Source organism: Crotalus tigris, unplaced genomic scaffold, assembly GCF_016545835.1.
Source record: "Crotalus tigris isolate CLP2741 ecotype Arizona unplaced genomic scaffold, ASM1654583v1 scf7180000017754.2947050, whole genome shotgun sequence".
In the NCBI taxonomy this organism is placed as follows: domain Eukaryota; kingdom Metazoa; phylum Chordata; class Lepidosauria; order Squamata; family Viperidae; genus Crotalus; species Crotalus tigris.
In genome coordinates, this window is record NW_024096616.1 from 1325702 (window position 1) to 1350075 (window position 24374).

The following is a 24374-nucleotide window of genomic DNA, read 5'->3' on the forward strand; positions in this document are numbered from 1 at the left end:
CTGTCTCAATACTTGGCCAGCTAGACAAAAGGAGCTGAGGGTGCCCAGGGCACAGAAGAAAAGGTGGAATTTGAGTGGAAAGTTTTGGTTATAACAGACATGAGGAGTTCAGGGTGTGCAAGCTGTGTCTGTGCAAAAACACTACTTGAATCACAGTGAAACCAAAAGAGAAATGAGTAGCAAGTTTGAAGTTGACCCATGTGGAAAAGGCATCAGGACTGGGACCAACTGGAATTGGATGAGTTGCATCCAGTGAAGAGAGATGAAAATTTCCCAAATGGGACAGTTAGATAGTAAGCAGGAATTATCATTGGGAATGGTAGAGATCTCTACTATGCAAGCAGCTGCTCCAACATACATATGGACAAACCTCTAATATCAGCCAAATTGTCCAAATAGGACAAAAGAATGTCCTGCTTCCATTGCAGATAAATTCTATGAATTCTATTTTGTAGTTTCCTCCATTTTTATGGGTTGGGTAAAACATGAGACGCTTGGCCTGTACAAAAGCTTGAACCACAATGAAACCAGATGTTATTTAATAACAAAGATTGGGAGTGGCTAAGCTTCCTCCAATATCATCAATTATAGTATTGACCCCGTTAAACCTTCACTTTTTTTCTTTTGGGTCTCCTGCTTGAGCAGGGGTTGGACTAGAAGCCCTCCAAGTTACCTTCCTACTTTGTTATTCTATTCTGTCAGACTAACTTTGTGGTGAACAGGGATGGCTACTTCCTATTGACTAAGAATTCTCTGACAGCTCAAGACAATTGGATTGCAGCTCTTTTAACTTTCATGGGTAATGAGGGTTGAGGTCAATCTTACCTTATATGATAAGATGAAATGCGCAGTTTGTGGGAAGGTTGAGCTATGATAATATAGGCTGCTCTAGGATCACAGATGATTTATGGCAAACTGCAGGTTTTTGCTAGTGAGAGTAAAGGCTAAGATGGGGAACAAAGGGCATGAAAACATAGGGTAATAACATACTTCACCTTCCTGGGTCAATTTTTCAGCATTATCAGCAGTTGAAAATGGGAAGTAGATGATGTTGGTTTATAGTGACCTTGGTTTTTTTTAATTTATGATACATATGCTCAGCCAAGTTTTTACAAGTTATGGGGAATCATTCTTTAAAGCCAAGCCTCTCTTTGGCCCTTCCAAACAGCTGAGAGGTGGAAATACTAATAGTTTCAAGAAGGCAAGGGACTTGCAGTTCTGTATGTAGCCACTTAATCTGCTAAGAAAATTACACACGCGCACGTGCGCGCGCGCGCGCGCGCACACACACACACACACACACACACACACACACACACACACACATTTAATTGTGGATATTTGTCCAAAAATGAATGTCAGTATATAACTCAAATACATGTATATCTATATATATATATTGTATCATCTGAATTTTGTCACATATTTAACCAAATGTTGCTGTGGTTCATGAACAGATGATTCTGGAAATAATGGCTGTTACTATACAACAGCTTTGGAGCGCTCCACAACTATTCTCCCTTACCATTATCACCCTGTCAGGAAGATTAAGTGGAAAGTCACTAGTCACCTAGAGAACTTTAATGGCTAAAGGTGGACTTTGGCCCGGAATGACATTGGTATATTTTGCACATGCCAATGTGGTATGTTTGCAGTCGCTCTTACTTTTCCTGCTTGAAAAAATTGTGAGATTTAGGAACTCTTCCTCCAATTTTATAAGGAATTCTTACAAAAGATTATACAATTTTATGATCTCCCAAGACTTTGTTTGGAAAAAAATCTGATTTGTTTTTGGCTCCTTTCTTGACATCACCTAAGAAACTCCTGGGTGTTACACCACCCATAATCATTGTGATACCAACTGTGGCATCTCTGGTGAACCTCCAAAATGTTTAATGATGCTGTGGCCTGCCTGAAGGAAAAGATTGGGAAGCATGGGTTTAACAATGCCTGGGCCATAAATTTTAATATGACTTTTGGTCTTTGAGATCTAATAATAATTGATTATATTGTTTGTTATTAGGCACACAATTTTGATAAATATGATTTGACATGAACTGATGTTCTCAGTTGCTGAAGTATGAAACATATTCAATATCCATCAAGCTAAAAAGAATAAAGTAGGAGCTGGGTCAAGCCTGGCTGTTTCTTCCACAAATCTGCTGTATACTAGATCAATTCATCTTTCTATCTCTTCCATATGGAGCAAGGAATAAACGTGCCTGAGAAAATGTACCTCTTTTTACATTAAGGATTCCAATGAATAGAACCAAATTCATGGAGCTGAGACACTCAGATTTCCATTTCCCCCTTTTCATTCATGGTGCATTGGAGGGAGTGACTGTACATCTAAGTGTGTCCTAGAGGTTTTCTGAGATCCAATATGAATGCCAAAGTACAGTTTACATTTACAGTATATCTAGCAATATTAATCTACTGGATTATTGCATGGACAGACTTAGTGAATTAGTGATTGACTTTTCTACTGCTTCATTTCAATCCCAAAAGGTCCATAATTGGTATACTAGCCAGAGATGGGGAAAGACACTTGACTATGATTATCATGTTCTAGAAGATGAAAATCTTAGGAAGACATCAAATTGCAGATCTCCTCCTTTAGGGCAAATGTTGTTCCATCCAAAGCCAAAGCTTAGAAACAGTGTATGATTCAAGCAGATCTGTTGTCACACAAACTTCCTGCAGAGATTTTAATTGGAACTTGTTTTGACCCATCCAAGACTTTATGACCTCCAGGCAATAAAACATAAATATTTCCTATTAAAAATAGAATGGTGAAACATTCTGGGTATCATCAGCATACTTCACTCCCCAGCAGCATCATGTAGATGTTAAATAGCATATGGAAAAGGACATTGAGAAACCACTCTTTCCCTGTTACTACCCCAAACCCCTGGAATGGAACTGCCCACTTAAGAAACAGCAGAGGCACCATCATACACTGTTTCTAAGCCCAAATCTTCCAGGCAATCAGAAGGAAATCAATATTTGCTGAGAGGTCTAGGGCCATGAAGGGCACAATCCAGGGAATGAAAATTGCGTAACATACTCAATACTATTTCTGTCCTGTACTGATGTTTAAATTTGGAACCAAATGGGAGTCCAGCAAATTTGTTTTCTCTATGAGTCTATGCAAAATAACCTACCACCTTCTCCAATCCTTTGCACAAAATGAGTTATTTTTCTGGAAATAGACATTTGACAATAAATGAAGCAGAGAAATAAGGTAGATCTTGAGGTAAAATCTTGGCATAGTGCACAGTGGTAAAAGGGATGCTCAGAAGAATTTGTGCCACTTGGATTTTACTTAAATGTCTCATGAAACAAAATGAATTTATTTGGAAAATTTATATGGCCGCCCTTTCACCCACAGCAACCTGGGCAACTTACAAACAGTAAAACCACAGTATACAAAATACCTCAACCCCTGGCAACAACACGCAAATGAGTCACTTGATGGGCTCCATCCCACTCTGGATTCCCCAGGCCCATTGTGGCAGAACCAAGTCCCATATAAGTGGAGGTCACTGATGACTGACTTTTTAACTTCTTTGGACATACTTTTTTCCAAGGTAGATGTTTTTGTAATCGGCCATCATGCTATCAAGAGTGGATTCCAAGTTTAGACCCTCGATTATGAGATGCTCAGCTTTTTCTCTCAGGAAATTCAGCAAGTCCCCAAATGGACAGAACTCAGTAATTACAAGGATAGGGTCTATAAAACAGAAAAGAAACATCACTTGAAAGTACAATCATTTTTCTGCTACACAACAACATTGATCAGTGAAGTGTGCTGTCCACTGAAAGAATCATATAGTTAGAATGACCTGTGGGTCATCTACTTCTACCTTTTATTTAGAATAGGATCCAGCAGACCAGGATTTCTCAACCTTAGTAACTTCAAGATGAGAAGGTGAAATTATTTTTTAGTCTCTTACTCATTCAACTCAGACAGTTCTGAACAGCTCTACATAAAAATAAAGGATTTTTCAAGCTGAGTTCAGTTTCAGTTTCTGGCATGTTATACTGTATGTCATCTTCACTTGGAAACCTATGATTCAACCAATGATAGGAAAGAAAGGAAACAAATTTCTGTGAACCAGAAAGGAAATGCTGAGAAGAATAATTACTTCCATGGGTACATGCTCCTAGAAGATTGACAATATTCTCATGGTGACCCAAATGGCTCATGATTTTCAGCTCAGACATAAGAGCTTCTTGCTCATCTGTATGTACAGTTGCTGAAATTCAACATGAGAAAAATTAGCTTGAAGTCAAATATGGGAGTCTTACAAAAGAGTGTGAAAGTTGGGATCCAGTATAATTTCTGCAGGGATGATATTCCAATGGGAAAGAGCTATCATGGAGAAGGCCCTTTTTGGTCCTACCTGATGTACCTCCTTAGGGGATGGGACCCGCAACATTCCTTGCCTCCCTGCTCTAGTGAGTTGGGTGGATGTAGCTGGGAAGGGATGGTCCCTCAGATAACCCAGACAGTCCCGAGCCATAAAGGGCTTTAAAGGTGAAACCAGCCCCTTGAATTTCACCTGGAAGCAAATTGGCAATCAATGCATCTCCTACAGGAGAGGTGACACATGTGCACACCTGGGTCTGCACATAACCATGTGGGCTGCAGCATTTTGAAGCAACTGGAGCTTCTTGGGGCTACTCTTGAAAAGCATCATGTAGAGCGTGTTGCAATAATCAAAGACGGAGAGGTAACTAGAGTCTGACAATGAATAGGGATTGTTGGTCCAGGAAAGGATGAAACTGGTGCACAGCCTGTAGTTGTGCAAAGGCCTTCCTGGCCATGACTTCCACCTGTTCCTCAAGCAGGAATTGTGAATCCATGAGAACCCACAGATTATGCACTGGGTTGGTTTGGGGGAATGCTACCCTATCCAAGACCAAAGATGGCAATTATCCCTGGATCAAAGGACCTTAAATCCAGAGCTACTTAAGTTTCAGCCCATTGCTCCCCATCAAACCCTTAAGACTCTAAGCACTGCAAGAGGGAGGTCATGGCATTGCTTAACTGGCCATGGGTCAAGACATACAGCTGAGTATCATTAGCATATTGATGATATCTCATCCATGGTGATGGCTGAGCTCTCCCAGTGGCTTCATGTAAATATTAAACAGAAGTGGAGAGAGTACCATGCCCTGCGGGATCCTGCAAAGCAGATATGGGCTGTACCTCTCGCTTCCTGAATGGCCACAGTGGAAGGAAGTAGACCCAGACAACACAGAGCCCCCCCCCCAAATCCTGAAGCCCCTCCAGAAGGATACCATGGTTGATGGTATCGAAGGCCATTGAGAAGTCAAGTAGAATAAGGATGGATACCCTACTCCCATGCAGATCCTGTTAGAGATCATCAAAAAGTGTGACCCATGCAGTTTCCATCCCATATCCAGGTCTGCTAAGGCTCTAGTCTAGATAATCCATTTTATCCAGAAACCACTGGAGCTGCCACACAACTACCTTCTCAACAACCTTCCCCAAAAATGGAAGATTGGAGACAGGTCAAATTATCCAACAGGGTGGAATCCAGCAATGGCTTCTTAGGAAGAGGTTGGACCACAGCCTCCTAAAATGTACTACCCAATCCTGCAGGGAAGCATTAATTACCAGAACCCACCCGCATGTCATCTCCCAGGAAGTTTTCACAATCCAGAAAGGGCATGGGATCTAAAATAGGTGCTTGCACTCATATTCCCTAGGAACCTGTTAACTTCCTTGGGAACAACAGGGTCAAATCATTCCCAAATAATAAGGCAAGGACCTGCCCCAGGTGCTTCCATTGGACCAGCAACAATGCTGGCATCTAACTGGGAATGAAGCTGAATGATTTTTTCTTCCAGAAAATCAGCAAATTCCTCAACAAGCTCATTTAGGTGACCTCTGTATCCTCCTTCAGGAGGAGGTGGCTCACCTTAAGGAGGGTCAGTTATCTGCAGACTTGGTTAGTGCAAGAACAACTTCCCTGCCCAAATCACCTCTGCCTTAATAGCAGCTTTTACCCATGTTTGATTGAATTCGTCCCTTGTCTTGCACTATCCTGCTCTAGATGTCTCTTCATCCTTTTTATTCTTCTCAATTTCCTCCATATATCGCAGAAGACAGAGGTCTGTGGGTTAGGAGAGGTCACATGGGAGCAATCCTATCTAGAACCTAGTCACCTTCCTTTTCTAAACAGTGACTAAGAGGTTAATGGGACTGTGTAGCAGATCTGTAACGATAATCCCCAGTTCCTTCTGGGACCTATCTGGATCCATTCGTTGCCAAGGGTAGACCAATTTAATAGGTCCTGCCTCCCTACAGGGATATATATCTCTCAAAATTCATTGTCACCAAACTGTGATCTGACCATAACGGGTACAAAAGACAGGTCCACCAATTCCAGGTCACAAAGGCATTGCTCCAACAAGAACACCAAATCCAGTGTGTGACCACTATTCCTAGTCAGACCCTGGATGACTTGGATCAGGGCCATGCAAGTCATGGTTTCCATGAAATCCCAGTCTACCTCTTACTCCACCCCCAGGGGTTGCAGGTTAAAGTCCCCCAGAACTATACTACCAGCCCATGGTGAGATCCAGGAGCCCAGGGAGAGAAGTTGGCACACAGAGAGTTGATAAGTTATCATTGAATGAAATATGAGAAAAAAGACATTTTATGTGAATTACCAGTGGAGATTTTAGTGTACAGTTTTGAGCCAGGTTTACTATTTATCAACTTTTACCAACTTTCCAAAATTGAGGGGGGTTTTGAAAATAATTTTGATTTCCCTATTTATTTTTCCAGGAACAAATTAAGGAGAACTGACTCACTTAAAGGAACAAATTAAATCAACTGCAAAGAAAAAGGAAACTATTTCTCAATGGCAGATCAAGTTTTTCTGTCCAAAGATGCTTATTGCAGAAGAGGTGAGATAGACATTAGTAGGTCACATCTTTGTACACATTTAAGTCAATGTTAGCTCCTGGCAACTATCGGGACAAGTCCCTGCAGTTTTCTTGACAAGATTTTTCAGAAGGTTGCCCATACCCTCCTTCCTAGGGCAGAGAGAAAGTGACCGGGTCAAAGTCACCCAGCTGGCTTTGTGCCTAAGGTGTGATTAGAACACATGGTCCTGGATGATGCCTTAACCACTATGCCAAACTGACTCTCCTTGTTGAATTTTTAATCTTCATAATGATAAAAGTCCTCCGACTGAATTCTAAAAGTAGCTACCTAATAGAAGATGTGAAAAGGAGAAACATGGAAAAGGGTGAAATCACACTCTAAGGCTATCCTTGAAGAATACTCAAAAACTTCAGGTATAAAATACAGCTGTGTGAGCAGTTATGTGTGTTTCTGGTAGAAAACACATCATGCTTCTGCTTCATGAATTGCATTTGTTACCAGTTTGTTTCCAGATCCAGTTAAAAGTGCTGGTGTTAACATTTAAAGCCCCTTATGGCATAGGACTTGGTTATTTGAGAGACCACTTCTTCCTGATTTCATTTGTCTATCCTATCAGATCCCGCAGAGAAGGCATGTTATGAGTTCTGTCGCCTAGAGACCCATACATGGCCGGCCTTTTCTGCTGTGGCATCCACACTGTAGAATCTTCTCCCCTCCTGAGGTGAAGTTAGTCTTGCCACTCTTGAGTTTCCAACCGTTTCTTAAAAAGTGGTTGTTCCAGCAAGCCTGGGGACTCCAGGGCATGATTGGATTTGTGAGGTGGTTGTATTATTATCCATTTGTCCATTATTCTTTTAAGTTTTATATATTTTAATTTTTTTAGTGTATTAACTATTTTAGCTCTGTTATATGCTGCCCAGAATTGTTTGTTTATTTATGCTACATAAATTGGTGCAATAAATAAACCTCAAATCAGATCACTTGTTCTAATACCTAGTAGGCACTGAACATCAACATTGTTGTAAAAATCTAATTTGTTCAAACGCAAAATCTAAAATGCCTGGAAGAATATATTTGCCAGGTACTGCAGAATAACCCCCTGAACCTCTTGTTTCAAGAAAGACTTTATTCTTACCATTTCCTGGTGGGCATTTTTTCTGTGACAATGCCTCTCCTTCCACAACGTAAGGTCCTCTGGGGTGGACCTGGCTGATCTGACTATGGCCAGATCTATGAGACTGTCAGACGTTTTGACTATGAACATTTGCTTTTAGACAAAGAACTGACAGCTACAGTGCAAGGTTTTGTTGGAAGGAGAAGGTTTGTTAGTGCATTGATGAAGTGGAGCAGGTTTTTATATACAAGGAAATATGATAGGGAGAGGCAGAGCCCAACAAAGCAATTATTATATAGGATACAACTTGGCTCATACACAAACCTGAAGACATCCAATCAAATTTTCTCAGTGCTTTGTTTGGTACGCCAAAATGCAGTAGTGAGGCTTGAAGCTAATGTGCAAAGTATTAAGGCTCAGGCCTGGATCAGGATCCTAATCTCAGATTTTAGAATCATGTTTGATCCTCTGTTGCTGTCAAGACAATTAACCAATCTCATTGGCACCGCACCTGCATGGCAGAATTTTGCCTTCTATTGTGGCTTACTTTCACAACTTAACCTTAAGCAAATATAGATGGACCTTTTCTAAGCCTCATTTGATGCCCTCCCATCAGCTCTACTGGAGGGAGGATTTCATAGGACCCTTTATTCAGAGACTTTGCCCTTGTAGTTCTAGGAAGGTAAACTATCACTCATACGGTGCCCTTTCTGTGATACCTCAGAATATGCTCTGATTGGTTCAATCATTTCCGAATACGAGGGTCATGCAAATACATTTTATTATTTTTTTAAGGGACACTAAATCTATACTTGCATACTTGGTGGCCAAATATTTTTTCCAACTTACACAACTTCCACACAATTTTTAATTAGATACACTGCTTTATTGTCCTGTTATTTTTGCCCTTCCTTAACAACTAATTGGTCTACTAAACTATTTCTTCTTTTATTATACTTTTATTCTAAAAGCTGGTTAAAGACCCCAATAAAAAGATATTTGATGTGAACCCCTTCGCCAGCACTGCAGGCAAGCTACTGTATATAAACAGTGAACAAAACCTGAAGCTCACTAGCACAGATTATCATTACCAAGTTGGGTAATGAAACAACTGCAAGGAAATAACCAAGCTCAAAGAGCACCAAGTACTCCATAAAACATCTCCTTCCAGGAGGAAAGTCCAGAGAGCAAGAGCATGTGTTCCTGGGAACAAGGACAGAAGAAAGTAGCCTCAGATTAGCAATCTCTTTAAGACATAGTAGACTGTGACAGACAGTGAGGGGTCATAAAGTTAAATCCTCTCTATCCACACTCTACAATACTTGCAGGTTGTAAGGTACTGAAGAGTTAGTGCTATAGAAGTCATACTTCCAATACCATTCCAGGCCAATAGCGGAACAGGGAAAACCATTAGCCAATAAGTGGTTGCTAGTCAATGGCTCCTCCTGTTCCAAATCTCTCCAGTAAGAGATCAAAATGGCATGCTTCCTTCTTATGCTGATATGAGAATAATTCCATGTTGGGTCTCCAACCTTGGGCACTTTGAGATAAAGCAAGAGCAGCCATAGGAATCTCTCATAGCTTCCCATTTGCATGGCTCTTTGTCTTGTTTGCAGTTTGTTTTCCTTTTCTCCTTGAGATGGGAAGAAATAATGTTGGGATAAAAAAACACTGGACCCCACAGCCTTATGCTAACCACACGTTGGCAACAGAGCTAGTGAAAGTAGTTTGCCAGCACACACAAATAGTTTCAGGGCAGCAATTGGCAGAATCCTTGCTTCTCTTCCCTTCCCCAGCCAGCATCATCTACCAGCAGAGAAATGAAGTGCTCTCTTGAATGTATGGTGGGATAGGATCAGAGCATTCCAGATGCCTCCTGACCCTTTCTCCCCAGTCAGCTGAAACGGGAGAGTTGACAACGTCAATATAGTTTTATTTATTGCTATTTATTGCTGCTGCAAAATACTCAACTAAAGTGCAGCCAGGTTACACCACTGCTTCTCATCTTACTTTCATGCTAAGCTGTCAACATCTCTTTTGTATTGTCAGTATACTGTCCCAAAGTGGGACTCTTTTTTTTTTTCATTTTGAGTGTTGCTTTAGGGACAAAAGAGATTATTAAAATTTTAGATGGGTTAAAAAATCCATCTTCCAATCTGTGAAACCTCCCTTCCCCCCAAAGGGCTTGTGGAGAGTGGCCCTTAAAATTCCATGGCCTTCTCCGTAGTTGCACAGTCCTGCCATCCACAGGTGCTGAAAACCACCCCAAGCTTGAGTCTGAGGGGGGTTTGTGGGGGATTATGGCCCACTGTTGGCTTTTTAGTCAGAATATTTTTTGCTAGGAGAGAGAACAGTACAGCATTTTGAATTTAATGGCAAAATAGGTGTTTTAGAATATGTCGGGATGCATGTATGGCCCCTCTCTGAGACTACAGTTGTGGTCTTCCATGCTTCAAAACTCCCTTTTGCTTGGATCTGAAGCCCTCTGTATTTCTAGCATGCACTGATTTGGTCATAAGGACTTGTTATTTCATATATAAATGTGTAGCTGGCAGAAGCTTTGTGCTTTTATAGCACAAATAAGGGCATATCAATGCTGAATTTCAAAAAACTGTTTCAAGACTGGCTCTAATGGGGAAAATCCAAAGAGCTGTAACCGATTCAGGAACTGTTTTGCATGGTGTATTACATAAACAAATCTCTTCAGAGGCGATATTTGAAGGTTGAAGTATAATAACCCTACATGTGGGTAAAATTGATTCCTTTCTTGCTAAAAAACAACCACTGCAGGAGCTGTTTAAAAGCATGCCTTGTTTTTTTGGTAGGCAAGGGTGTAATTTTTTTTCTTCTTATTGACTCAGCTCTGACTATTTATTGATGGACAAAAATGGCCCATCTTGTCTGCAACAGCTCATACTTCCCTTTTTTAAAAAATGCAATACTTTTATTATAAAATAGCATAAAGAATAAATATTAAATATAAACATCATTGTGAAATGTGACTTTATTCTGGGAATCATCACACAATGTTCTGGGAGGCTTCCAAGGCATCCGGCTCCATTCTTCCCTTTCTCTTGCAGAGGAGTTGAGGAGGCTTCATGAAAGGATCTCTTTGAGTCACCTGGCTGTTTTTAATCTATGTTGAATGGCTTTTCAGAACTGCCAGGACTCACCACTTTGGAAACATTTATTTGAGTGAGCCAGATTCTCATCCAGGGCTTCCTTCTCATACTTCCCATGTGAATCAGGTCTCCCCTGATAAAAAAGCAATTTCTCTATCTCAGCAGTGAGGTTTTTTGCATCCAAGATTGGCAACAACAGCTCAAGAGCTTTTGAAAGGCTACTCCACCTTGGGTGTGTGTGTGTGGGGGGGAATCCTTAAGCTCATGTGGGAAACAGCTCTGGAGTTCAGTATTAGTGGATGGCAGTTAAATGTGGAGGCTTGATTTTGTTAGATTTGCTCATATTAGATTGTTTATACTGGACACTAGCTAGTTCAACCTGCGCCACCCTGGAGACTTTCAAGGTGTGGACCTGCTGGTCATGTTAGCTGGAGAATTGTGAAAACTGAAATGCACATATTGGTGGGGGGAGAGAAAACAATTTAAATGCACCATTAATGTGAAGGTATTACAAATAAATCTATTGATGGGGTTCCAGACTTACCTTTCATTCATCCCCATGATCTGTTATCCGCTCAGAAACTAGAGCTACCCATTGTCTCCTTCTCCCACCAAGTCCTTTAGCTTATCTTCCAGCTATATCTGCCTCTCAATCCTCCTAGTGCCACAACCAAGCTTTCTCTGTGCCCTGAGATTACACTAAGCATATTAACTATTTTTCTGCCAGCAGTATTATGCGCAGAAAAAACTGAGAAATATTAATCCACAATTCCTAAAATGAGCAAGAAAGATCAGAAGGAACAGTTTTTAAAAGAATCTCCTTTAATTTTAAAACTCCTTTAAAAACATTTGAAAAGTTTACAGCATAAAAATAGTACTTTGCTGATTAAAAATGTGACTTAATGAAAGTCTAATATATATTGGTACCTTAATCAGTTTCCTTTTGTCTTTCAACTCCATTAGCATTTAGGGGAAGACTATAAGAAAGAAAAAATGTATTCCTTGTTCAGCCTCTGTCAGATCCTGTAAGAAAAAATATCTACTTTTTCAACCCCAAAAAATTAAGACTGGAGTAGTGCTTAATGCAAAAACCTAGCTCAGGAGAACTAAGTGTGAGTTCCCTTTGTGAGAGTGCCTGTATCAGTTGACTTGACTAAAATGCTTTCCACACAAATGTTTCATTTGCCCCCAATTTTGCATTTGTCCCCCATCTTTTAAGTATTGTGCTAGGCAATGGCTAATAGGATATAAGCCACATTTTTATTTACATATTTATTTGGGAAATTTATATGGCCGCCTAGTTGCTCATAATCACTCTAGGCAGTTTAGAAGCAGTAAAAACACAATATAAAAATATTTTTTAAAAATAGCTCCCTGCTCCCCCTGGTTGACAACACATAGTCAGATGAGCCATTTGATAGGCTCTCTCTCCTACTCTGGGTTCCCCACTCTTGCTGGCAAAACCAAATCTTCAGGGCAATACATTCCATACTGCTTGGATGAAGAAATTTGTGGAAATATGTGTGAGATACTACCATTTTTACCCTCCAATTCTTTTCTGAAATTATTCTGACTTGTATTCTAGGTTGGCTCTGAAATTTCAAGTGTTTCCCCTAGACAAATGACAGACAAGTCAACCTATTCTCCTGCCCTAGAGAAAGCTAAACACTTCCCTGACTCCATCTGGACTGATGTAGGCAATGTGCAATGGTTTGATTCTAATGTACAAATCATGCTCATTGCTTAATTATTGTGACTTCAATTAAAGATTTCAAAGGTGTAAGGAGGTTCACTTTTACCTGTCTGGAGGATCCCAGAAAACAGCACTGATATTTCACTGCATTAGTACCATCATTAAGTTCATACATGCTCTGTAAGATCTCACATTTGGGTCATGTTAGTAGCTTTGTGTAAAATGTTGCTTGAATTTTTCTACTGATTTTAAACATACTTAAATATTCTGGAAAGGAACAGTAGTGCCATTTCACATAGACAAAAGGCGCACCTAATATTTATTTCCCTTGTCTAATCTACTATCAATAAAACTTGGCATGCACTAAGAAAGTGCATCTTAATTATCCACTACTTACAACCTCACCTAGTGATTTCCAACCCCACCCATCCACCCTCCTAGACCTCGCCCTACTACCACCCAACCAGCACTCTCCCCCACTTAGCGGTTACATCTCTTCCGTCTGTCTTTTCTCTGTGAACGCCCTAAAGTCCTCCTGCAATGTTCTGTAATCTTTGGCTTCCTCCCGTCAGCTGAGTGTCAGATAGCCGCCAAACAGCTGCTTGACGATTCAATATTCTTCTGCGCATGCGCTTCCTTCGTTCGTCACACAACCAAGACGGTAAGCCTTGACTTTGTGCTGGTTCCCCCCTCTTCATGTGTCGAGCCCGAGAGGGCTTGACAGCTTATTCTATATTTTATTTCTACTTTTGGCCCTTTGAACGTGATTGACCTTTTGCTGATTTTTTTTCCTTTTTCACTTATTAAACTATCTCTGAGGAAATCTTGTGACAAAATTCTGAAAAAGTGGAACTGTATAAATTTCTAAGTTAGACAATCAGAGGAAAAAAAGCAGTATTCAAGAGGATTTTTTTTTTTTAAAAAGGAAGGAAAATATACTAAGTAGAAGATGGCTTCATGCAATGCTAATCTAGATTATTCGATAATTTAGGTGATTGAAATTTTGTATGAAAACTTTCAAGAAGTAGAATACAAAAAGGTCTGAGTAAATGCATATAGAATCAATTATTGGTATGATTCTCACTTGAAAACGTGAACAAAATATGCTGGCTTGGTTATTTTCTGTACTTTTCCATCTTGGTCCAAATCTCCCAAATCCGTATTTAATCTCAACTTCCCTTATTTAGAATTGTTAAACATATTATCAAATCAGGAAGGAAATATATGTCACTATAATTTAAAATATTATAAAGATGAACATGCAGAGATAATGATCAACGCTTTGTAGACTGCTTCATCAGAATTTTATCTGACAATAGCAGCTATAAACTCCTTGCTTTGATCCATTTTCATGTGAATCATTCATTCTGGAGTAACATGAGAATCAGCATTAAACAATGTATTGAACTGTTCAAAGGATCTTTGAAATATTTCTCTGATTTAATTCTAAGAACAAATCTGCATAAGTCAGTGTTTAATTCAAAGAGGACTAGAATAGTGAAACAAACAAAGTCACTATTTTCTATAAATCGATGCTGCAGACTCGGATTATTTTCTCATAGAATTCAACTAGTTCTTTTCTGGCTTTGTTAGCTATTGCTTTGGAAAGATTTTTTTAATTAAATCTTGGGTTTTTTTAGATGAAAGAGATTTCAGTTTGGAAGGAGTAAGTTGTTGTATAAGACTGTGCCTATGAATAATGTGAATTGAGAAAGGATTCCCACTTTAAGATATCTATAATAATGAATAGACTGAAGTGAAGAAATTGATTTTCCAATCCCTCCTGATCTCCTCAAACGCTTGATTCTAGAATTCAAAATGCTATTGAAAGGCTTACTTACTTTGCGGGATCAAGGCTTTAAATGCCAATAACCAGCCAACTTCCATGAGAACAATTAATTGCATTGTACTCCCCATCCTTTGACCTACAAAAGAAGTTTTAGGAAAATTGGACAATGCATTGCATTTTTGTCAATTGTCTGTTCTGCTCTAGATTATGCAATACAACAAGCAAACTCTACCTTATCCTATTTCTTCCAGTGAATAGAACCAATACAACCCAATGGAAAAGGAAAGACAAATAATACAAATTGTATATGCATCATTAAGAAAAATGTTATTTATTTTGAAAATAACACTAGTGTGACAATACTTTTTATGAAGTCTGGCTAATAGTGGTTGCTGGATGTAGAAAGATATATATTTATATATGAGCTTTATTGTAGTAATTGTAGGTTAAAACATTATAGAAAGATGGAAAATTAATAAAGATGAAACCAAGTTTGCAAAAATTGATGTTCCAAGTTTATCATCTTTCATTCAAGACAGAAATTGTTTTGATTCACTCTTCTTACCAAAACTAATATAAACATACATATATATAAAAACCTCACAAACCCAATAACCAAGCAAGCCAATTATCAGCAATATAAAAGTATCATAGTGAATTATTCTCTTTTAAAAATATATTATCTTAAGTCAAATTATGGCGATTAAATTCACAATGGCATAAAGGCCCTTTGGTTAGTCAACTCTTGCTTTCTCTTCTCCATCTAGCCAATGTGAAAGACTCATCAACATTGTTCACTTATCTACATTTCAAGAGGACAATCTAGAACTGGCAGGCCCTGGTGTCATTTGGGACAGGAGAATGGAATGGAACCATCTGAAAAAAACATAGCACCTAATAATTTGAGGCTAGGGAAAGGAAAATTTATCATTTTTCTTTCTGACAGATTGGCTATCATTTAGCTTTTGAGTGTGTAGAAGCAGCAGTAGCAGAGTCTTCTATGAAAGAAACCAATCTTTATCTTAGATCAACAAATGTTTCCAAAAACAATGTACTAGTACTGCTTCACACGGGAGAGTGGCATGATGGTGATAGTGCGGTAGTGTTCTTGGTTGCTCCACTTGGCCGGAGACAATTTTACATAAAGCACTTAAACCCCAAGAAGTACAATTGAAAAACTGTTCAGTTCGGTATGTCAAAAGGCAAATGAGAAGCTCCTTGTCAAAGAAACTAAGGTTAAAGTTAAAAATAATAATCTACTGAGCTAATACTGCTGTGAATTGTATCTGACTCTATGTTCTTAAAAAGCCAAGCAAACTTACACCAATATCCCATTCCATAATTTTGTTAGCTGCCTGTCTAACTTTTGATCGGCCTCTTTATTTTTTAAAAAAGATGCAAAGAATATATCCTGGCCTCATATGAAGGCAGGTGGCCTACCTGGGAACTAAACTACTTTGACCATTGAAATGATTAACCGTTCAATATAAATCTGTTTTAAATCAGTCTATGACAAATGTGCAGTGTGAGAGTAATTTGAAAAACTTACTTAGGAATGTAGGAGTAAGTTGTAGTGATGCTATATTATTAAAGACTAAAAAGCATGTTAGAAATCTAACTATGGGTCCCCTTCTCAGAAATTTTATGATACAATTAGAAATGCTTTTTGTATTTTCAATAGACAATATAATCAATTGGGTGATAATTAGAAAATGTTATCACAAAATATTTTTAAAAGCTGATTGAAAAAGGTATATAATATATTTGAAGGAGATAAACCCAGTACTGGCCATAATTTGTAGAATAATTCATTTTAGCTATTGTAACATTGGACTTTAAATTGGCATGTTTGCCTGCAAACATTCCTTAACTCTATTGTTGCCACATCAACTGAACATTTATAACAAATACTCTGACAGTACCTTAAAAAAAGAACAAACATAACAGAGAAAAGGTAAGGTAGTAAATATGAATATTATTTAAAAATGGAAAATTGTTAATAGATTGACTAGAGGAAAATAAACTTTATATATACCCTCCTGTCCATATGATTCATTCACACACACACACACCCCCTAACTATAGGTATATAATATACCTGATCTACTGTTAATACAATGTGATCAAAAGTAGCTAAAATACTTTTTTAAAGAGGATAATGAGACACTTTAGAACTACCTCTTGTAGAAGATGACACTAGATTTTGTTTTAAAAAAAGCCCTTTTATAATAGAATGCTTTCCAGCAAAACTGGAATACATGTTTGCATTGTGCAGAGCTAAAGACACATGAAATGCACAAAAGCATTTTAGCTACCTGCTCATCAAATCCTAAGTAGCAGCCAATGGGAAGTACTGGGGTATCTTCAGTGGATTAAAAAAGGGAAGATGGCAGCCACAGCCAAAACAATCCTCATAATTGTGCCATATTACTACACATATGGCACTAAATGAATGGGGTGGGGGACCGCCAATTTATGTAAGACAACTCACATTTATCATAGGAAGTAGTATGGGACCTATCTTTCCTAGATCTTTCTACCTAGTAATTAGATCCACTTTTAAGCACATTGGAAGGTATTTGGTGCCATGGGTATTGCAACCCAAAGTTATTAAGTGCTCTCTCCAGCCTCTGAAAGACTGAATGGTAAATGTTCCCTCATAACAAATCCATGCCAATGTCATCTCATTGGCAACAATAAAGAAAGAGCTTCTTGCAGCTTGAGAAAGTTTTTCAATTTCCTAACCAGCCTACAGCCTTGGCATTTGTATTAGTTGTTTAAGTCCCATCAAAGACTAATTAGATCCAACCTTGTTTTCCAAGACCTACCTGTTGCAACTGAATACCTCTAGGATTCAGCAGAATACAATGGCTGTTAATAATAACCCTCTGAAGTAAACCAAAGATATAGCTGCCAATTAGGCAGTGAGCCCTTTTGCTTACAAAGTGCACAAGCAGAAAGAGAAAATGTATGATCCATTTTTCATCCTCTTACGGTCTTGGATAAATCCAAGCATTCCTTTTTAATCACTTCATTTCATCCAATGAAAGGGCAGCCTGCTGCTGAAAATATAATACTGAGTGTTGCTTCTGGTGCCTCAGTTGAATCGTTAGATGAGTCTCTATGCACTCTGTATTTCCCCCCCCCCACACACACACCACACACACAAAATGCTACTTTAGCTAATGTCCTTAGCTACTGCCTGGGCAGCTGCAGTATCTATGTACCTGTAACCCATGAAATCATTTCCCCTAATGGCGGAATGCTGTAATGAAAGAAGTGGGAGACCTATGAAGAAAGTCAGGCCCCAGCTTAAATTTCTGAGCTTGAAATTTAAAACAATGAGGAGACTTTTCTGAGTCTATAGTGAGTTTAACTACTCCTGCACATGATCTCTGTCCTTCTGTCCATTTGTCCATTTTCTATCCTTTCTAAGGATACATTTTTAAAAGCATCACTTGACAATCCAGTAAATGAGTAACAGTCAAGTAAGGTTGCAAGGATCAAAAAGCGTTTATTCTGACTGAGCCCGGGAGATTCTTTTCTTTGACCTTGTGCAGACATGCTATGTCATGGGGAGAGCAGTTTTATCCAGAAACTGTTGTGGCTCTTCAAAGATGAGAGATGTTATAGATTCTCTTCTGAGATCCTGATTTAGTAGGTGGAAACATGAATGGTGAACAAAGAGCAAATTCTGCATTAAAGTTTGAAATGAACATAATCTCAGTTCAGAAGCTACAAAGAATTATCACATAACACTGACTTGAATTGTTCTGATTTAGTCTGCAGTCCTATTGGATGTTCCTGGTCTCAGAAAAGACCTATTTTGATAATTCCAGGCTTCTGTTTTAGGTTAAAGAGGAAGGAGGGACAAGCTGTACTTTGATACGTTTGAATGAAGGGGATGTGCACATTTTCCCCCACCGGATGGAAGTTCCCAGTGCTAGCATATACAGGAGCACAGAGCACTGTTAACCCTAGCAATCTGGCTTTAACTCAGATGCTTGTTCTTCTTCTTCTTCTTGCTCAGGGCCTAAAGGACTGTCACAAGATATAGTCGATGATGTGTTTGCTTCATTCAGGGTTGAACTAAAATTGAGAAAGAAAAAGAGTGAGAATTAGGACCATTCAATTGTGGTAGGCATAGCTGAATGGCCAGAATCATCATCATCATTATTATCATCATTGTCACTATCATCATGGTCATTCGTACCATGATAATTAGTATCAAAATCATCATCATCCAGTTTGATTTTTGAGTTAGTGGTGCAAGAGAGAGATGGCAGAAAAATTCAGAGACATGCTCTTAAGTTTGAAAAAAGAATTTGCTAGGGGATAATTTAGAAGGGTTATTTAATGAATATATCTCTCAGAGAAGGCATTCGGCAGTCCTTAAAGTTCTTTTCAACAATATTTTTCATATTCATTATATTTTCCTAGCCAAGAGAACAAGCCGTTGGGACCAAATGTCATGGTAGGCACCACAAATTAAAAATATTCTAACCTTGCTCTGCTGCTAGAGGCCTCCGGAGGATTATTACTGTCTGCCTCTGGTTTAAGATCAGGCAAAGGAATGATATAATCATTGTCCACTCCATTCTGTTCCACAGCTGCATAGAGGACCGAACTTGAACTGACACTGTCACTTGCAGTGGACCTAGAAGCACTGAATCCTGTATTCCTGGGCCTGATACGCACAATAGCCGGGTGATCACTTTTCAAGAATTCTTCATTGACTTGTTGATACTTCTGCTCTCATGCAAGGCAGTGAGAATAGAAAGCAGGGATGAGTACATACACCTATTCATATACACGAGACACAGCTCTATACTGAACATTTTTTTTATACTTGAGTTATAATACATCTGGATGTTGCAGTAATAATTAATATATTATCATTGCAATTCCAAACATTTAGAAATCATGGTTATTGAAAATGGATGGAACTTTCTTTTAAGTAGATTTTTTAGACATATATGAATTGTGGGATCTCCAGGAGTAAATGATGAGGTCAAATGCATCTCAATATGGGGACAATGCATGCATACTGTGTGTTTACCTTTTTTAAAAAAAACAAAACAATGTGTTGTATAAGCTAAACGTTTTGGTCATGTATCTATACTTTGCTAACTTGAGATATGCCAACTTTATCTTTTAAATGTTTAAAGGGCTTTGGATGATGAATGAAGCTTTTGTCACATTAAATCTGGTTCAAACTGAGATTGTAGTACATATCTTGCAGTCTGGTGCACCAAGCTGTAGCCATTATAGTTAATCAGATTCCCTTTCCTACTACATGTCTGACTTATTTCAGAAATATGAGCAAACTGACTGACTTGTTCAGGTCACCAGTCTGGATAGAACAATTCTGAAAATGCCAAATTTTATGTTCCTGTCACTTATTTTACTTCAGATTTCAGGGGTACCTGAGAATCTCCCCAAAATGAGGCTGATGTAGAAATGGGTTGGGCATTCAACCTACAAATTTACAGAAATACATCTCAGGGTTCCTACTATCGTTCCTAGTAAATAACATGATTCATCGTTAGAAACATTATTATAGTGCAAAAGACACCAACTGGAGAATTTTGATACAACAATATGTATATATCTGGTTTATTTCTCCACCTCCCACCCCCCAACAAAGTAAGGCTTCACCTACAAGTTATGATTATAGCATGCTTTTTATAGAGAAAGATATTAGGATGTTGAGCTGCTTATTGAAACTGTTCCCATCATTCTAATATTAAACCACTGGGCATTACATACAAAAACCTACATCTTTTAAGAGCTTATGACAATGGAGAACAATAGGTCAAGGTTTAGAATTCTGGATGTCAATTAAACCCTGGAACCACATCAAAAGTGCTAAATAAGTAGGAAACATATTTTTCAGTACTTTCCCCAAATAATGGCCAACTGGAGACGAGTACTCAGTCCCATATACTTTCTATGGGTAAAGAAAAATATATTATTTAGGTTTTGATTTTAAAACTGATCCTTTTTATCTTTCCAGGTCAAATATAATTTACCTTCTTGTAGCTGTCTGTTAGCAGGTTCCCCATAAGCACTACCAGTTGAAAGAAAGACGGTCGGATCTCAAACTTCTCTTCCCAGCATTTCTGCATAATTTCATAGCTAAAAACATATGAAAGATTTGGGAAAGTCTTGGAAAGTGGATATATCCCCTACATTAGATAGACAATTGTTTACCCAAACCACTCACATTTCATTGGATGCATGGGTAGGTTTGGACATCCGGTAGCCACGTTTAATAGCATTATAGAATTGCTCGTTCATAGGCAGTTCAGGATATGGAGTCCCACCTAAGAACAAAAAAGTGAACTTAAGCAACCACCACTTCTTTCTCAGTTTCATACAATGGCTATACAGTAGTTGTTGGGAATGGTCCCTCTTGGACAGAAAAATGGATGACACTAATATAAATAGAGAAGATTGTGTAGATAGACTACAGAAGTAACAGTTTTTCATTTTAAACACAGAATATTTGGAAGGCAGGATATAGTAAAGGTTAAAGATATAGCAACGCTGACCAAAGAGACATACCTAGAGTGAATATTTCCCATAGAAGAATCCCAAAAGACCACACATCACTTAAGGTAGTGTAGAGGTTATTGAAGATGCTCTCAGGGGCCATCCATTTCAAAGGCAAGAAGGTCTATTTAAAAAGGTAAAATGGATTTTATTTAAAAAAAACTTACCATAGCACGGACCACTGAAATTTTTTGAATGGTTACTTTGCTAATGATACTTTTCTGTGAAATGTTAAAGGAACTAATTTATTTGGAACCTGGGAAGAACTACGAATCCTTCTTAGTCAAGAAGGGGATTTCATGACTATGACCTTGCTATTGTCAGTCCTGCTCAGTTTGATAGCAATATGATAAAATGTGACTTGGATCAGCAGTTAAACACTTAGTCAAGTAATTAACAGTAACAAGTTCTAAATTTTGTATGTAGAGAATGGATTGCTGCTTCAAAAGTAATTTAAAACATCACAACCCAAATCCAATTTCAAGGAAAGGATGGCTATTTCAAAACCAGAGATGGAAGGAGGAAAAACTTCACATACTCATTTTCTTTACAAGTTACAATGTATGGACAAAATTCCACATATTGAAAGCTAATAAGGCTTCAGTGAAGACACAGCTTCTGACATTGCACAGGTCTCTAATCATATCCTTGAGCTTGTAAATATTAATGCGTCCAAACAGGGCCACTTTAATACATAGAAACCTCTATTTACACTCTATTATGTGTATTAGATTGTTTCCATAGTGACATACAATAGTGCAGTGAGGGAGAATTGGAGATTCATGCAATATTAGGAAAACAATATAGCTGCAGATTTTTGGTGCCTCTTAAGTGCAGACTAACTCTTTGTGCTTCCCCAAATAACTGAGAATGGTCAATAAGATTGTCTTACCTTTATTTTAATAGTTTCTAGTTTTAATGAATTTTATTTGTATTGAAATAATGATATTGAGAACTGTTAGCCATAAACTAACCTACATAAAGGATGGTTGTGAGCTTCCAGAGATCAAATAATTTAAAAACGCAGCCTAAAATAATCTGGAGGAACATTAAATTGGATAGAAAAAAACTTGGATTGGCTGAGCAAAAGATATTCTCAACAGAAGGACAGTTATATTATGCTTGTTACCACCATTTCCTGTATTCATCTCCCCCAGCTTATGCTTTTCTGTGACATGTGAAATAAGTCTGCTTCTGGTTTTTTTTGTGTTTTTCATTTAGCTGCTTGCGTGCTGTCTAATCACCATCTTCTAGGCTGAAAGAGGGCTCGGTTGTGCAACCAGCACAAAAAAATAATTTCCAGGAAGAATTGCAAAGAGCCAGGGGTTTCGTTTCCTATTTACTGGGGAATGTGACAGGGTAAGGGAGATTGAGACGTGCCTTTTGTTTCCAACTGTGCAAAATGATTCATATTGTGACTCTAGTCATACTGTTTCAGTCCTTGAAAGCCTCAATCTCTCTCTCTGTGTGTGTACCAAATTCTATTGGCATATCTCACATATAAAAGAATATATAATGTGAATATGTGAAGAATAATGTGCACCTTTGCAAAGTAAAGTCTCTTTTTAAATTCAGGAAAAAGTTCATCTTCCAGAGACTTTAAAATGAAGATATTTCCATGCAAAATTATCAATGAAGAATGTTAAAAATAGGTTCAATTATCTGGTGGGTGGAGCCAGAATAATCTATGTGAAATATTTTATGTTTCTTTCTGAAACAAAGCTCCTTGAGATACTTTGCGACTTCACAATAAAAATTCACAATTTAAACAAACGAATAAACTTTAGAAAAACAAATCATTAAAACAGCAATAAAATTGTTAAAATAGCAGCAACAACATAAATGTGTAGATCAATTTTTTTAAAAGTGTAGGAAAATAGCCAAATTATTGCGACCCATTTAAAAACTATCAGGGAAATCGCTAAATGTACACTTTTGGTAAGGCAAAACGGTGATGTGCTGTTATCACCACCAACAAAAAATCTGTATTTCTTCAGGCTAAGTTTGGTCTAGTTAAAATATAATGTAGAAGATGTCTTCTGAGAATTCGTATTTCTTACTCTGAATGGTGGCTGCATGCTTGAGGATTTGAAATTCAGATTTGTGGGTATGTGCCTTCCCTAAGAGATTAAAAAGGTCAGGTGGACCAAGGATCCTAAATGTATGTTTAACTCTTCCTATTTTGGTAAAAGGGACACCTACAGGCCAGGTAATCTTGCTACTCACATTCCCTTTGGAAATATAATTGGAATCCCGCATGATGTCCCTCGCTAAGCCGAAGTCACAGATTTTCACCAGTTTCCCTTCGCAGATCAGTACGTTTCTTGCAGCCAGATCACGGTGCACACACTGGATAATAGGGAAAAAGACATGCTGAGTGTGCAGACATATATGCTGGGTGTCCTAATTTTTCTTTCAAACAAAATTATTGTGCCTCAGAGTTCTTCAGAATGAAGCAGAATCATAAAATGCAGTGAGACATATAATGAATATGCTGAAGAGGTGCTCAGGCAGCTGCTCTAGAGAGAGGTGGAAACAAACATTGTAGAAATACTGCTGTCTAAGCTTTATGACTTCATTTTGTCCTCTCACACCGCAGCCTCATTTTGTAAACTTCATAATCCTTTAAAATACTCTGCAAAGGTGGTGCCAGAAGACCCACAAAAAATGCAAGTAGCAGTGCTTTAGCTGACATACTTATTTTAAAGACCATTATCCCTGCCACTGTCATAGGTTGCTCAAAGACTATTTGGACTCAGTTTGTTTATTTGTTAAATTTATACACTGCCCACCTCATTGTTTGGGGCAACTATTAGTGAAAACGATGGTACACATTCATATTTGCATTAATGCAGCACCTTGGGCCTCTGACCACTGCTCTTTCTTTGAACAAACTGGTTTCTTGGGTGGGGGTTAGGTTCTTTTTATTACTGGCTGACTAGAGGATTCCTATCATTGAATAGCTCTTAAGTATCAGGCATGTAAAGGATTCCTTTAGGCAGCAGGTGCCAGGAGGCAGCAACTGGGATCTTCTCAACTTGTTCCTCTTGAATTCAGCTGGGAAACAGCGATGTGAATGTCCCCACCCAGCCCGCAAACTAGCCTGTGCCCCTGGCGTAGACATCATCCTATCAGCAGTGTTGAAGGAATATTTGGTAGTCAATTGAACAAGGATT

At 38.4% G+C, this 24374-nt stretch overlaps 2 protein-coding genes across 4 annotated transcripts in view; both read right to left on the reverse strand.

Annotated features, from left to right (window-relative positions):
• CSF1R (colony stimulating factor 1 receptor) overlaps positions 1-11820 on the reverse strand; it is a 58905-nt gene extending 47085 nt beyond the window's left edge. For both annotated transcript variants that reach the window (XM_039340874.1, XM_039340871.1), the window contains exons 1-2: positions 11706-11820; positions 3580-3733 (exon numbers count right to left, since the gene is read on the reverse strand). The gene's annotated coding sequence lies outside the window, so the exon portion shown is untranslated. The remainder of the gene's footprint in view (positions 1-3579; positions 3734-11705) is intronic.
• Positions 11821-14944: 3124 nt separating this feature from the next.
• Positions 14945-24374, reverse strand: part of PDGFRB (platelet derived growth factor receptor beta) — a 95195-nt gene continuing 85765 nt past the window's right edge. For both annotated transcript variants that reach the window (XM_039340875.1, XM_039340876.1), the window contains 6 exons: positions 23425-23547; positions 21211-21322; positions 20870-20969; positions 20676-20781; positions 19148-19392; positions 14945-18732 (listed from right to left, as the gene is read on the reverse strand). In XM_039340875.1, the coding sequence (XP_039196809.1) occupies positions 18621-18732; positions 19148-19392; positions 20676-20781; positions 20870-20969; positions 21211-21322; positions 23425-23547 (798 nt within the window). In that variant the 3' untranslated portion in view covers positions 14945-18620. The remainder of the gene's footprint in view (positions 18733-19147; positions 19393-20675; positions 20782-20869; positions 20970-21210; positions 21323-23424; positions 23548-24374) is intronic.